The sequence below is a fragment of the Anomaloglossus baeobatrachus genome, chromosome 1 (assembly GCF_048569485.1).
Source record: "Anomaloglossus baeobatrachus isolate aAnoBae1 chromosome 1, aAnoBae1.hap1, whole genome shotgun sequence".
NCBI lineage: Eukaryota > Metazoa > Chordata > Amphibia > Anura > Aromobatidae > Anomaloglossus > Anomaloglossus baeobatrachus.
In genome coordinates, this window is record NC_134353.1 from 76,857,700 (window position 1) to 76,870,398 (window position 12,699).

At 42.6% G+C, this 12,699-nt stretch overlaps 1 protein-coding gene across 6 annotated transcripts in view; it reads left to right on the forward strand.

Moving 5' to 3' along the window:
- PPP2R2C (protein phosphatase 2 regulatory subunit Bgamma) overlaps positions 1-12,699 on the forward strand; it is a 293,434-nt gene that overhangs the window by 141,673 nt on the left and 139,062 nt on the right. For 4 of the 6 annotated variants that reach the window (XR_012753968.1, XR_012753969.1, XM_075346867.1 and 1 more), the window contains one exon: positions 6,092-6,121. The exons of the other annotated variants lie outside the window; for them this stretch is intronic. Coding sequence is in view for 2 of the 4 variants with exons in the window: in XM_075346867.1 (XP_075202982.1) it covers positions 6,092-6,121 (30 nt within the window). In the remaining 2 variants the exon portion in view is untranslated. The remainder of the gene's footprint in view (positions 1-6,091; positions 6,122-12,699) is intronic. 6 annotated transcript variants of the gene reach the window in all.

Sequence of the window (12,699 nt, forward strand, 5' to 3'; positions counted from 1 at the left end):
TCAGGGCTAGTTTTTTGGGTTTTTTTTCTTGTTTGCGGTATGAGCTGTTGTTCTTATGATATGTAGTCCTTAGCACTTTCTGATATATTTTATTCCATTTTTTTTACCAAAAAACAGTGATTCTGATTTTAGCAATTATCGTATGGGTTAAAAAAATATATATTTTTTTGATGGGACAGTTATAGATGCAGTGATACCACATATGTGTATTTTTTATTTACGTTCTTAAAAATATAGGGTGATATTAACTTTTTTTATTATTATTTATCCCGACCGGTACTTGAATTTGCTGATGCTGCTTGCGCAATTCAATACCATAATATTGCAATGTATTGTAACATTACCATTCTGCTATGAAGTCTAGCCAGAGATTAGAAACATGGCAGACACAGCGGCTTTCAGTAAATTCCCTTCCCCCCAGATCATAATAATACCTTTGGTGACAAGTTTTCCAACCTCAAAAAATGCTGTTGTCACAGCTGGCCGCAGCATCTAAGGGGTTAATCTGCTACAATCAAAGCTGGCATTGTTTGCCGCAGTTAGATTTGGCTAGAGCAGGCTGATCGACTCAGCCCAGTGTTGGACAAGGGGTGCCAAGAGCCCAATAGTGACATTGACTCTGGGGGCCTAATCTTTATCTAAATGCAAATATTATATTACCCTCCTTTCCAAATCATGAGTGTGTTAGATGAATGATGAAATGTTGTCTGTACATAAGTAATCAGGAATATTGTACCAACTACTGCTCTTATAAGCAGTGGGGGGGCCCACCGGTGAATTCTCCTGTCTTCCTGTGGGCCAGTTTGAGCCTGATCAAGCCTAATCCCTTTGGTGCCACTTTTTCCAACCTCAAAAAATGCTGTTGTCACAGCATCCAAGGGGTTAATCTGCTGCAATCAAAGCTAGCATTGTTTACCGCAGTTAGATGTGCTGTATAGAGAAGGTTGATCAACTGAGCCCAGTGTTGGACTAGGGATGCCAAGAACCCAACAGTTAGATTGACTCTGGGGGCCCAGTCTTTATCTAAATGCAAATATTATATCACCCTCCTTTACAAATCACGAGTGTGTTAGATGAATGATGAGATGTCTGTACATAAGGAATCAAGAAAATTGTATTGTCATCCCCACTAAACACTGCTCTTATAAGCAGCGGGGGGGGGGGGGGGGGCCCACCGGTGAATTCTCCTGTCTCCCTGTGGGCCAGTCTGACCCCGTCTGAACCCAATTTATACATGCAGTGCACACAGAGCCGAGTGTGCGGAGATAACAAGATAAACTGTTATCACACTGTAGTAACAGTCACAATAGTATTAAAGTTCTCAGTGTAATAAGGAATATAGAAAGTAATAGGAGGAATAAGCACATAGGAAAAGCACACAATCAATGAAGCATATATCTAACAAACAAAAACAATACTATCTCAAAAAGTGCAGATGCGTTTCGCTGTAGGCTTTTTCAAGGGACATCGGTGTAGTTTTATCATTTCATGAATGATTACTAATATTACACATATGATATTCCATATACGTATTAGTAACTTTTTACATACATTGAATTAATGGTCTTGTATTATCTACAGCTACATTTTCAGTATATATTGCAGACAGCGCAGTGCTTTCTATAGTTATATATCATCCTTACACCAGGCATTGTGCAGAAATATAATTAAGGCAAAACTAACCGACTGCCCTCATTATAAGAGGTCATCTGTCCTGTAACTATCTTTTTGACTTGCAGATTGGCAGAATTTTGAATACAGCTCTGGGCAATAATTCAATATAATGATAATAACAGGGACAGTTTATTTACAAAGGCGCCCAACTATTAATTAGATTAATAGATTAATTGTATATTATAAGTTTAAGAATTATATACATCTGACATTCTATAATGTGTACTTATGAATTAATTATATGAAACCAATGTCATATTTATTACATAGATCGCTGATGTAATCTGCCTGCCAAAACTAATTAAAGGAGTTGTCCACATTTAGGACCATTTTTTTTTACATAATAAATACATGTCTCTAGGGGCTAAAAATAATTTTCACAATTGGTTTTATTAAAACGTTTGCACCCTTTGGCTTTTTACAGCTGTTTGTTTTCCTGTACTTTGAAATGGGGTCTGTGCTCATAACATAGCTGAAAAATGCTAAAAAAAAAAAAGAAAGGTAAAAGAGATACAATACAAACTCTCCTGACACAACAAGGCTCACTCATGGATGCTCAGTTAACTCGTTCTGTAGGCAGCAACAGACAGCTCACTGATAGGTTATAGAAGGCAAACTGTCACGATAGAAGCAGGGGCTCCTAGACTGGTCCTCAGACTGGGGGGCCACAGCTATTTCTTATTTCAGCATTACCTCTGAAGGTCAGGATGTCTGAGCCACCTACCTGATCCTGCTCCTGACCAGCCCTGATCTTATAACCTCTCCCCTTACCCCAGAGTGGACTAGGACAGCAGTATGATAACACCAACAGAGATAAACAGGGGAAACCAAAACTCTATCTCACAGCATACTCACAACGAGGTATGTGAAAATAAAAGGTAAAGAGGAACATAAAAGTAGGGAGGGAACAATAACCACAACAACTCCAAGCACCATACAATATAATCACTAGCAGGATTGGGACACAACAGCATACAGACCAACACAGCAATAAACTATAGTCAGCATAGGAAGACAGATTCCACCATTTTAAAAAGGCAGAGACAAAATGTGATAGGTTTCCAATAACATGTGATCCCAGAGGTAAGGCCGGGGTCACACTTGCGCGTGACTCGTGCGAGTACTGGATCACACTGCCTGGACCTGCCGCAGCTCTCCTGATAGGAGTGGGTCAGCATCATAGAAATACACACAGCGGAGCTGCTCCTGGCAGAAGAGAAGCCAACCGGTCCGGGAAGTGCGATCTGATACTCGAACGAGTCACACGCAAGTGTGACTCCAGCCTAACCAGCAGGCTAGCAGAGGTTAACTCTTGCTAGCTTGACCATATATGAGCACACATCTGGTCGACGCTCGAGCCTGCCTGTGTAATTCAGAAACACCAGAGAAACCATAGTGTGGAGTGTCACAATCTGTAATGTTAACAGTGTCTGATGCCGCCATGCCGCTCGGCAAGTTTTGAGTAAAACTCCATGTGACACAAACGGTGCAAAATTTTTAATGAAAACTAATTGCAAAATTGATTTTCAGTACAGCATTTATACAACACTAGGAGCGCTGTCCTCTGGAGGTCCCATAGACAATGAATTGATTGGTGGGGCACACGTACGGCCACCACTTCTTTCTAACGGGGCATTTCTGGAGGGTCCCAGTAGTCCTACCCCCACTGAACAGAAAGTCACTTTCAATTTCGGAAATATCCTTTTAACATTAACAATTTAGCTCGTTATTATTATAGTGAAATCAGTAAGAAACCATTTCAGAAACTTAATAAAGAACCTATCTATAGGGGAAATGTCCACGGGTCTGTGCATGGACACAGAAGCTGAAGATGGCTTTTTGGCACGCAGCGTAAGAATCCAATCTGTTACCATTTAGCATTGTCCACTCAGCTCGCCGATATGATGGGGTTTATCTTTAGAATAGAGAACTAAAAGCCTCGAGAAGAAATCTATTACATAATGCAACGATGATCTGCAAGGTTACATTTTTATTTCATCCAGATGATCGATATCCGCCCCTAATCGATGGAGGATTATTTGATCATTTATTCATAGTGGAAACTTCCTGTAAACAACTTTATAAATAACAAAGGTTTATTGCTGATCTGGACAGTTTCCCATGAAGAGGGATTTGACTTTACTGAGTTCTAAACGCTGAGCAGGAATATATTTTATTACCATACTGCAAATGTTACCATATTGTATAGATCCTTCTCTTCTAAATGAGGCCTACCCATTAAAGTGAATTATGCGAGAGTTTGTGTTTCCTGTGTTCACGTGGGCTGTCATGTGGATCATTTTTTTCCTACTAAAATGCATATTTTTGCATTTTGGTTTCATTTAAATTTTTATACTATTGATTTTTGTCCCTCTGCACATATAACTGTCAGAGGGTAGGAAACAACAGAACAGGGGCTCCTGGGCTGACCCTTGGACTTGAGGCCCTGCGCTGTCTCTTATCTCAGAGGTATGCTTGATGGTAGCCAGGTCTGAGCCCCCAGTGTGACACTGACTCTAATCCGAGCCCTGATCTTACTCCCCCTCTCACCCACCCTTGGGGCGGGCCAGAAACACAATAACAAAACCCTGCAGAAACGACACGGACAAGGGAGAACAAAAACTCCTACACCCTCCACTCAAACACACAGGAGAGACAATACATGTACAGGGGAATAAAGAAAATGGAAGTAAACGCACAACAGGGGAACTTCCACACCACTCTAAATAGCAACTACAGATCACCATGAACTGGATCACCGCAAAGACTGGAATCGCTGGAGCTATGCTGAAGCTATAATTGGCGCTGAGTACCAAGGTCCAGAATGTTATATAGGAAGGAGATGGCTGTGATTGGTAATTAGCAACCTGAGCTTTTAGCAGAGTTCCCCAGGCCAGCAAGAATTAACTCCTGCAGGACTGAGGAACAGGGCACATAAAACAGTTGATGCCCAGCTCTGGCTGAACAACTAGGAGATATCAGTTTTCCTGTCAGGCTCTGCAGTGTGAACAGAGCCTGACACCGTCATGACACCTAATGAGTCTGGACCTGAACACCGCATGACATTAACCTTGATATAGTCTGTAATCGTAAAACAAGAGCTTAGAAAAAGTCAAAAACTCTCCTCCTCACCTCTCGGGCTGTCAGAGTGAGCTCTTTGATGGATTCTCAGTTTTCCCATTTTGCGGCCAGCAATACACATTGAAACAGGGCAAAGTTTTTAATGTGGCTCAACTAAAGAAAATATTTTAGAAAAAAATTCACATTTAAATAGCAAAAAAATGACCCCAAAGGTGATAGACAAATCCAACAAGATGTGAAAGGCACTGAAGCCTGATTGTCAGAGTTAGAAATGCAATTGCGATTTCTGTCCAGCATATATACACGAAATTCATGTCTGAAGGTGACCATGTAAGATGGCTCTTACTAGACTACTGCCAAAGGGCAGGGACAAATGCAGGCTGTATCCTGATCTGTCAATGGAACATTCATACAGGGGTTATAAGGGTCATTAGAACCACCCCGGGGCTAAATAAGAGGATGCATGACCACCAGGTGCCAGCCAGTATGCACTGATGGTCAGTATCAAAGGCATAAAACACCACACTGCTTATACTGTGCTTCACACCACTACGCTATGTGTGCTGTGCCGCGCTGAACTGTGCTGTGTTGTGCTGTGCTGTACTGTGGCAGGTACCAGGAATGGCGCCCACCCCGACGTACGTTTCGGCGTTAGCTTTTGTCAGTTAGGCTACTGGTAGAACTGTAAAACTGATTGTATGATGGTTTGAGAGGCAAAAAAACCCCTCCAAAAACAATTGTGATCCAACAATACTTTTCCCAGGAAAATAATTTGGTGACACTTTGTACACACATCCCAAAAACATGTCAAAATGACATCTCGGAGGCCAATGACAAAGTGACATTTTTCCCAAAAACGACCCCACGTCCAATAAAATAGACCCAGACAGATGTCTTCTGATGTCTATAATGGATGCCATGACCATGTGCTGGGAGAGGCCACCTAACCTTAGTTAAAATGAGATCTGTTGGGTTCCTTTTGATCTGTCTAAGGGGGAGAATAGTGCGGCAGAATTTTGGAAAAGTGGAACTGGACTCCACAAAAATATGATTAGGAATGTTCTGAGGAAGAGTATTATGGAGAACATATACATACTTTTCTGTTTGCATTTGTGTTAATTTGTTGTATCCGCTCTGTGTTGTATCGTGGTGTACGTCTGTTTTGTTTGTGATCCCCTTTCCTGACCTGTTCAACATCAAACCCACTGTCAGTGGATAAACCGTCGTTGTGGGCCTTGTACTTTGGTGTGTTTCGTTTGGTGTCTCGTCTGGGTGACTACAGTTAATGGACTTTAAGTTTTTATTCTTTTTGTTTCTTTTGTGCCTGGTGCATTAGGCTGCCTTGACATCATAACAACAAGCAATGGTAGGTCTCCCCATCTTCTCTTATTAAAAAAGATGACTGTTCCTTACATTCATTTGTGTTTTATTTGATATAATTTATATGAATATATATGTAATGAATGTACTAATATGTGATCTAATGTTTCTTAATGATTAACTATAACCTTTACATTTTCATCAGACTTTATAAATATTGGTCAATATCGTGTAATTATTATGCATATTTGAAGACTGTTAAAGGGTTATTTCTATAATTGACAAGTCATCCACTATACAACTTTGTAGATAGATTTTGTTAGTAACAGAAACAGTTGATGTCAGGTTGAGCTCACTGGAGGGTGGAAATAGTGTTGAGCATGAAGTACCTTCCTGGTTATGGAGAGAGCGGAGAGCCAGTTCTGCAGTGGGGTTCCTGGATTGAGGACGTGGCCTTCTAACTTGAGCCTGTCGGGGAACCCAGAGGTATCCTCCAAGGGTCTAGAGCCAACGGCTCACCTCGGGATGGGCATAGAAGAGTACAGGGACCAGACTGTCATCGGGGTAGAGAACCTCAGATGGGCCAAAGGAAATTGAGTGACTAGAAAAAGTAAGGGGCAGTGAGAGGAACACGGTTAGCCAAAGAGAAAAGGAGGAGAAACAGAGACATAGGACCAGCATCAGGAGGACTATGTCCCAGATAGCGAGATAGGCCAGATGAAGTACTGTAGGAAAAGTGCCAGCAGAACCGTAGAAGTGTGACCATGTCCATTATGAGGGTGGAAGATAATATAAACTGGTCAACATCGTTTTGCCAAAAGAACCTCCATGTCATGTGCCTATCTGCTACGTTACCGACTGCGGAATAGTGGACGCTGCCCTGAAGAGAAAGATAAGTGTCACATACCATGCCCAAAGCGGTCTACAAACACTGAGTCTCTCTAGCAAAGGAGTGAAGAACCCTCACGGCCCGGTGTCCGCACCTTCCTTCAGGACTGCTGGAGAAAGTCGAGTACAAAGCCTTGCTATTTTTGGCAGTCCCATAGACAATAAATGGAGCAGAGGATGGAGCATGTGCATCTCTTCTTCATTTAGTACAGAGCCGAAGAGCCTGGTTTCCAGGTTACAGAGCCCTGTTCTTGGGATAGCTGGGGACCCAGCAGTCAGACCCCCAATGATTAATAGGGCACCCACGAATCAGGGCCTTCAGTGATTTTTCATTACGATTTCATGAACATATTGATTGTGCTCAGAATTGGTAAATATGTAAATACTGATTTTATTCATGGGACACTGGCTATTTTTAAACAAGTCTTCATGACAAGTCTTCATGACATGTGAAAAGTTTTTGTCTATTTTTTTGGTGAGGTCCAGATGCTGAGAACATTGTTAAAGGGAATCTGTCAGCAGGTTTTCGCTATGTAAGCTGAGGATAGTATGCTGTAGGAGTTGAAAAACAAAAATAAACTATGACTCTCTTATTAGGCTGTTTGCTGTTGTTTACTTAAAGGCTTTATCACCTAATAATTAACAATGCTGGACAACAATGTCACGTGCATGGCAGTCCGGCACACCCCGCTGTCAATGTACAATCTCTATAAAGAGCCCGGCTGCACCCAGTAATCTAAGTGATACATCGTTGGATTCATAGTCTCTTCACCTATATTATGCTGCGCTCAGATGAGGTAGCAAAAACCTGCTGACAGATTCACTTTAAAGTGAACACCACTTGGGTTGATCTGATCAGTGGGAATTTAACCTGCTGTAAGAAAAAAAAGAAAATACATTTACATTGTAATTCACAACCCCCTTCTACACTGCAGCTCCAATGGTGTCCTCTCAACTGCAAGTGATGACGCTATGACCTAACCACTGTGGACAGTGATTCATTGGCTGCATGGGAAAGGTGAGCTGTGGTCAGGTCATCGTTATCTCCAGACTGGTGGAGACCATCAGAGCTATAGCGCTGGAGCAGGGGATGGAATATGATGGTACGTATGTTTTCTCTTTATTTCAGCAAAGCAGTTTTCAATAGATGACTTTAAAAATATAGTGGAAAACGCCTTTAAATCATGACCAATTTCTCCTTTTTTTATAACAAAAATGACATACACCACTGCATGTTTACTTTGGTCTCTGTGAACATTATTATACACGTACCATAGTATTATATACCTTACACTGATCCTGGGTTACAGTCTTTACAATAGTCCAGAGCTGTGTTCAGAATTCTGCTGGTTGCTTTAGAAAACAGTCATCAAAGCATGTTGTCACACACAGTCTTAACAACGAGCTGCTCCACTTCAGATGTACAGCACAGTGCCTGGAGTTCAGAGGGCAAAATTACTGGAGCAAGATCTGGGCTAACATGTAGTCATTAAGAAATAGGATAGCTCAGCTCTGAATCATGCAGAACTGTGAATACAGCTCTGGAGTACAGTATCATTTGCAATAATTTATATTTAATACTAGCTGTAGTACCCGGCGTTGCTCGGGATAGTAACTGTCTCTCTGTTTCTCTCCAAGTGTAAGTCTGTCTCCCTCTCTGTCTCTCTCTCTCTGTCTGTTTCTGTCTGTCTCTCTGTCTCTCTCTCAATTTGTTTGTCTCTTTCCCTGTCTGTCTCTTTCCGTCTGTGTCAGTCTCTCTGTCTCCTTCCTTATCTGTCTCTCTTTCTCTCTCCTTGTCTGTCTATCTCTTTCCTTGTCTGTCTCTATCTCTTTCTGTTTGTTTCTTTCCCTGTCTGTCTGTCTCTATATCTTTCCCTGTCTGTCTCATTCCCTGTCTTTCTCATTCCCTGTCTTTCCCTATCTGTCTCTTTCCCTGTCTGTCTCTTTGTGTCTGTGTTTCTTTGTCCGTATGTCTCTTTGTCTGTCTGTCTGTCTCTGCCTGTTTGTCTCTTTTCCTATCTCTTTGTCTGTCTGTCTCTTCCCCTGTCTGTCTGTCTCTTTGTGTCTGTCTGTATCTGTCTGTCTCTTTCCCTGTCTGTCTTTTGTCTGTTTGTGTCTGTCTGTGTCTGCCTGTCTGTCTCTTTCTCTGGCTGCATTGTGACACGCAAACATTCCATTTAAGGGCGTGGCTGCGCATTCTTCTGAAGTTCTGGCTGCACTGTGGCTCCCAGCTGCATTGACTTTAATGGAGGCAAGTTTTTTGGTGAATAACTGAAAAGCACGGGGTTAAAATTTCCCCTCAAAACATAGACTATCAAATGGCGTCAAATGAGTCAAATGGCGTGTCTGTGCAGAATTTCGTGATTATAAATGCGACGGTGCGAATTCCTTTAGTGGACACACACACACACATACACTCAGCTTTATATATTAGAAGATTGTGTTAAAGTACCGTAGATATAAGCAGTACTTTAAAAAAGTAATTTTTTTCCATTTTTTCACATTACATCCACAAACTTAAATGCATTTTATTGGGAATTTATTTTATATACCAACGCTACGTATTTGTGAAGTGTAAAGGAAATGATACATGGTTTTGAAATATTTTTTAAAATATTGATCTGAAAATTGTGACGTGGATTTGTATTCAGTTCCACCTGAGTCAATACTTTGTAGGACCACTTTTCGCTGCAGATACTGCTGCAAGTCTTTTTGGGGATGTCTCTACCAGATTTCCACATCTAGGGGCTGGAATTTTTAACCTTTGTTCTTTGCACACGAGCCTAGCTCACTGAGACTGGATGGAGATGTCTGAGCAGCAATTTTCAAGTCTTGTCACAGATTCTCAATGGGATTTATGTCTGGACTGTGACTGGGCCATTAACACACATACAGAACATGTTGTCGGTAGCACTTCTGCAGGTTACACAGCATGATGAGCTGCTGGGAACAAGGATTTTTGTTCTGCCGTACACAATCCAATCACCCTGATGAATGAGCAGCATTTTGCTTGTTCGTTGGGCAATTCCTGACATGTTTACACCTATGAAAACCTGTCTGTGCTTCCAAGATTTAGAAATGGATGTTACATGCACACACAATATGTGAAGCAATGCCTGTTTTACACACATATATGTATACACACGCATGTATACACCGAGCACACACATACAGTATATATATATATATATATATATATATATATATATATACAGTATATATATACACTGTATATATCTATACACAGAGCACCTTCATACGGAAATATGCATGCAAAGAACACTTACATACATACAGAGACATACCTACCAGGAGCCCATACATTCTGATTTTCTCACTAATATATACAGTACCACCAGGAGCCCATATATTCTGATGTCCACACTAATATATACCACCAGGAGCCCATATATTCTGATGTCCTTACTAATATATACCACCATGAGCCCAGACATTCTGTTATCCTCAATAATATATCACCAGGAGCCCAGACATTCTAGGCTCAACCACACACAGAGACACACACACACATACTCACACACACACACACACACACACAGATAAATGCAAAGACAAACAGAGACACACACACACATGGACACGGACACACACACATAGACAGACACACACCCAGACATGCACACACAGACACATGCACAGACAGAGATGTGTCGCCAGGGGTTAAGGGGATACCCAGAACCGGGCCAAGGGGTCGCTTCTGGAAAGGGGATCACGGTGTCGTGACCCGGTCTGTGCTCCCTGGGTCCACAATAAAAAGGGGGGTTATGTTCGTGACGCCACCCGTGGAATGTGATCAGAGATGACCACCGCTGCTGCAGAACCTCCGGGGTGATGGAAGGCAGCTTGAGATGGGACGGCTCCCCACGGGTAGAGCCTTTTCCCCGGGGCAGTGTGATAGTAGTCTATGGGGGGGGGAGTGCAGGACACGAGCACAATAAACAGGCAGACTCACAGTTTTGCAGTTTCTTTGTCCTTTACTGATGATGGTATTCAGCAGAGTACTGTCCACGGAGTCTGTGAGGGGTTCAGGGCTTCTCCCACCCAGCCGGGCCGTTTTGGCTTCCTTGCCTGCACTGTGTGTCTGTGGCCCTGCTGCTGAGTGAACTAGGCAGCCGGCTCTGCTCGGCTCTGCTCCTAGGTACCGACCTGACAGGCAACTCGAGTCCTTACTAGTATGTTCCTGAACTCTCCTATGTTGCTTGTGTCTGTGGTACAGGTGAAAGATCTGGAATCTTCACTTCTCTGGTGGTAACTGTGCAGTATGTAACCTGCAGTCTCGGATCCAGCATCCGTTCTGTGTGCTCCACTGGGATGAGCTCAGCAATGCTCTGTCTCCCAGGAATGTTCCTCTGTGTACGCTTTCTCCTTTCCTCAGACCCTCAGCTAGGCCTGGAATTGGTCAGTGGATCCTGAGGTGAGCTAAAGCCAGCTTCCAACCTGCAGATCCTTTCTCCTCAGTGCTCTGCACTGAACTCCCAAACTGAAACTACTGACCATTTCCTCCCCCCCACCAGAATATACAGGGAAGCAGCTTGGTCTCCCCCTTCTGGCCAGGAGGTCTTGGTGTTGTGTGTGGGGAGTTAACCCTTTGTGTTGTTACTGTGGCAACCCTGGGGTGCCACATTCCCCCTTAGTGAAGAACAGTACTCCGGGACTGTGAAACAAACAAACAAGTTATCACAACAATTATATATATACAGAGTCTCAAAAGGAAAAAATACAAAAACCTTAAAGCTCAAAAAGAGTCCAAAATGTTCAAAGATATATAAGTGTTCATACAGGATAGTCTCTGTAGGTACTGGGCTTTTGGTCTTAACGTTGCAATTAAATAAATATTTCAATCAACAAACACTTCTTAAAGGTGTCTCTACTCTGGTCGTAAGTGCAGTAGGCCTCACGGCCCTCGGGCCACCAACAATGTGATCAAGTTGTAACTCTCCGTGCTGCCACCTTACACCACTCTTCTCTCACCTTTTCTGTACACTAAACTGTTACGGTTTTTCATATAAACATTATAACATATGTACATTTTATATGCAATTCCACATTAGTCTTTATATCTTGCTGGTATCTGACCCTGAGTACTACGCTGTGACCTGCGTACTGCTGGTGTACTGGGTGTACTTAGCATAATGGTGTGGGTGGAAGTGTACCTATTTGGTGTTTCTGGTACTTGTGAGGATGGTGGACTGACTGTAGGACTGGCAAGCTCACTGGGACCAGGAATCTGTTCTTCCTCTACGGTTTCAACTTCCAGTTCTTCTTGTCTTGAGACTTCTTGTGGTACGAGTTCTGATTGTGGTTCCACCACTTGGGGGAAGGCGATCATTGGGACTACTACTGCTCCATAGTAATTTGGCCATGTTTTTGGGAAATCTCCTAAGACTGTATGGAATACATCTTCTTCCTTCTTGACAGGTTGTACCTGCATGGGTAAGGTGACTTCTGGTGTCTTCAGGGTTTCAGGACACGGTTTGAGTTGATCTCTTGACACGACAGCTGATGTCCTTCCTTCATCCTTACTGATGAGACACACTTTGGGATTATCCATACTGGATGGTAAGACTGTATATGGGGTGGTTTCCCACTGATTATCCAATTTGTTCGTGCGTCGTTTCCTCTTGAGAACTTGGTCACCAGGTTGCAATGGGGTTGCTAGAGCATGCTGGTTGAAGGTTCTCTCCTGTCTTCCTCTAGCTTGTTGGAGACTTTTCT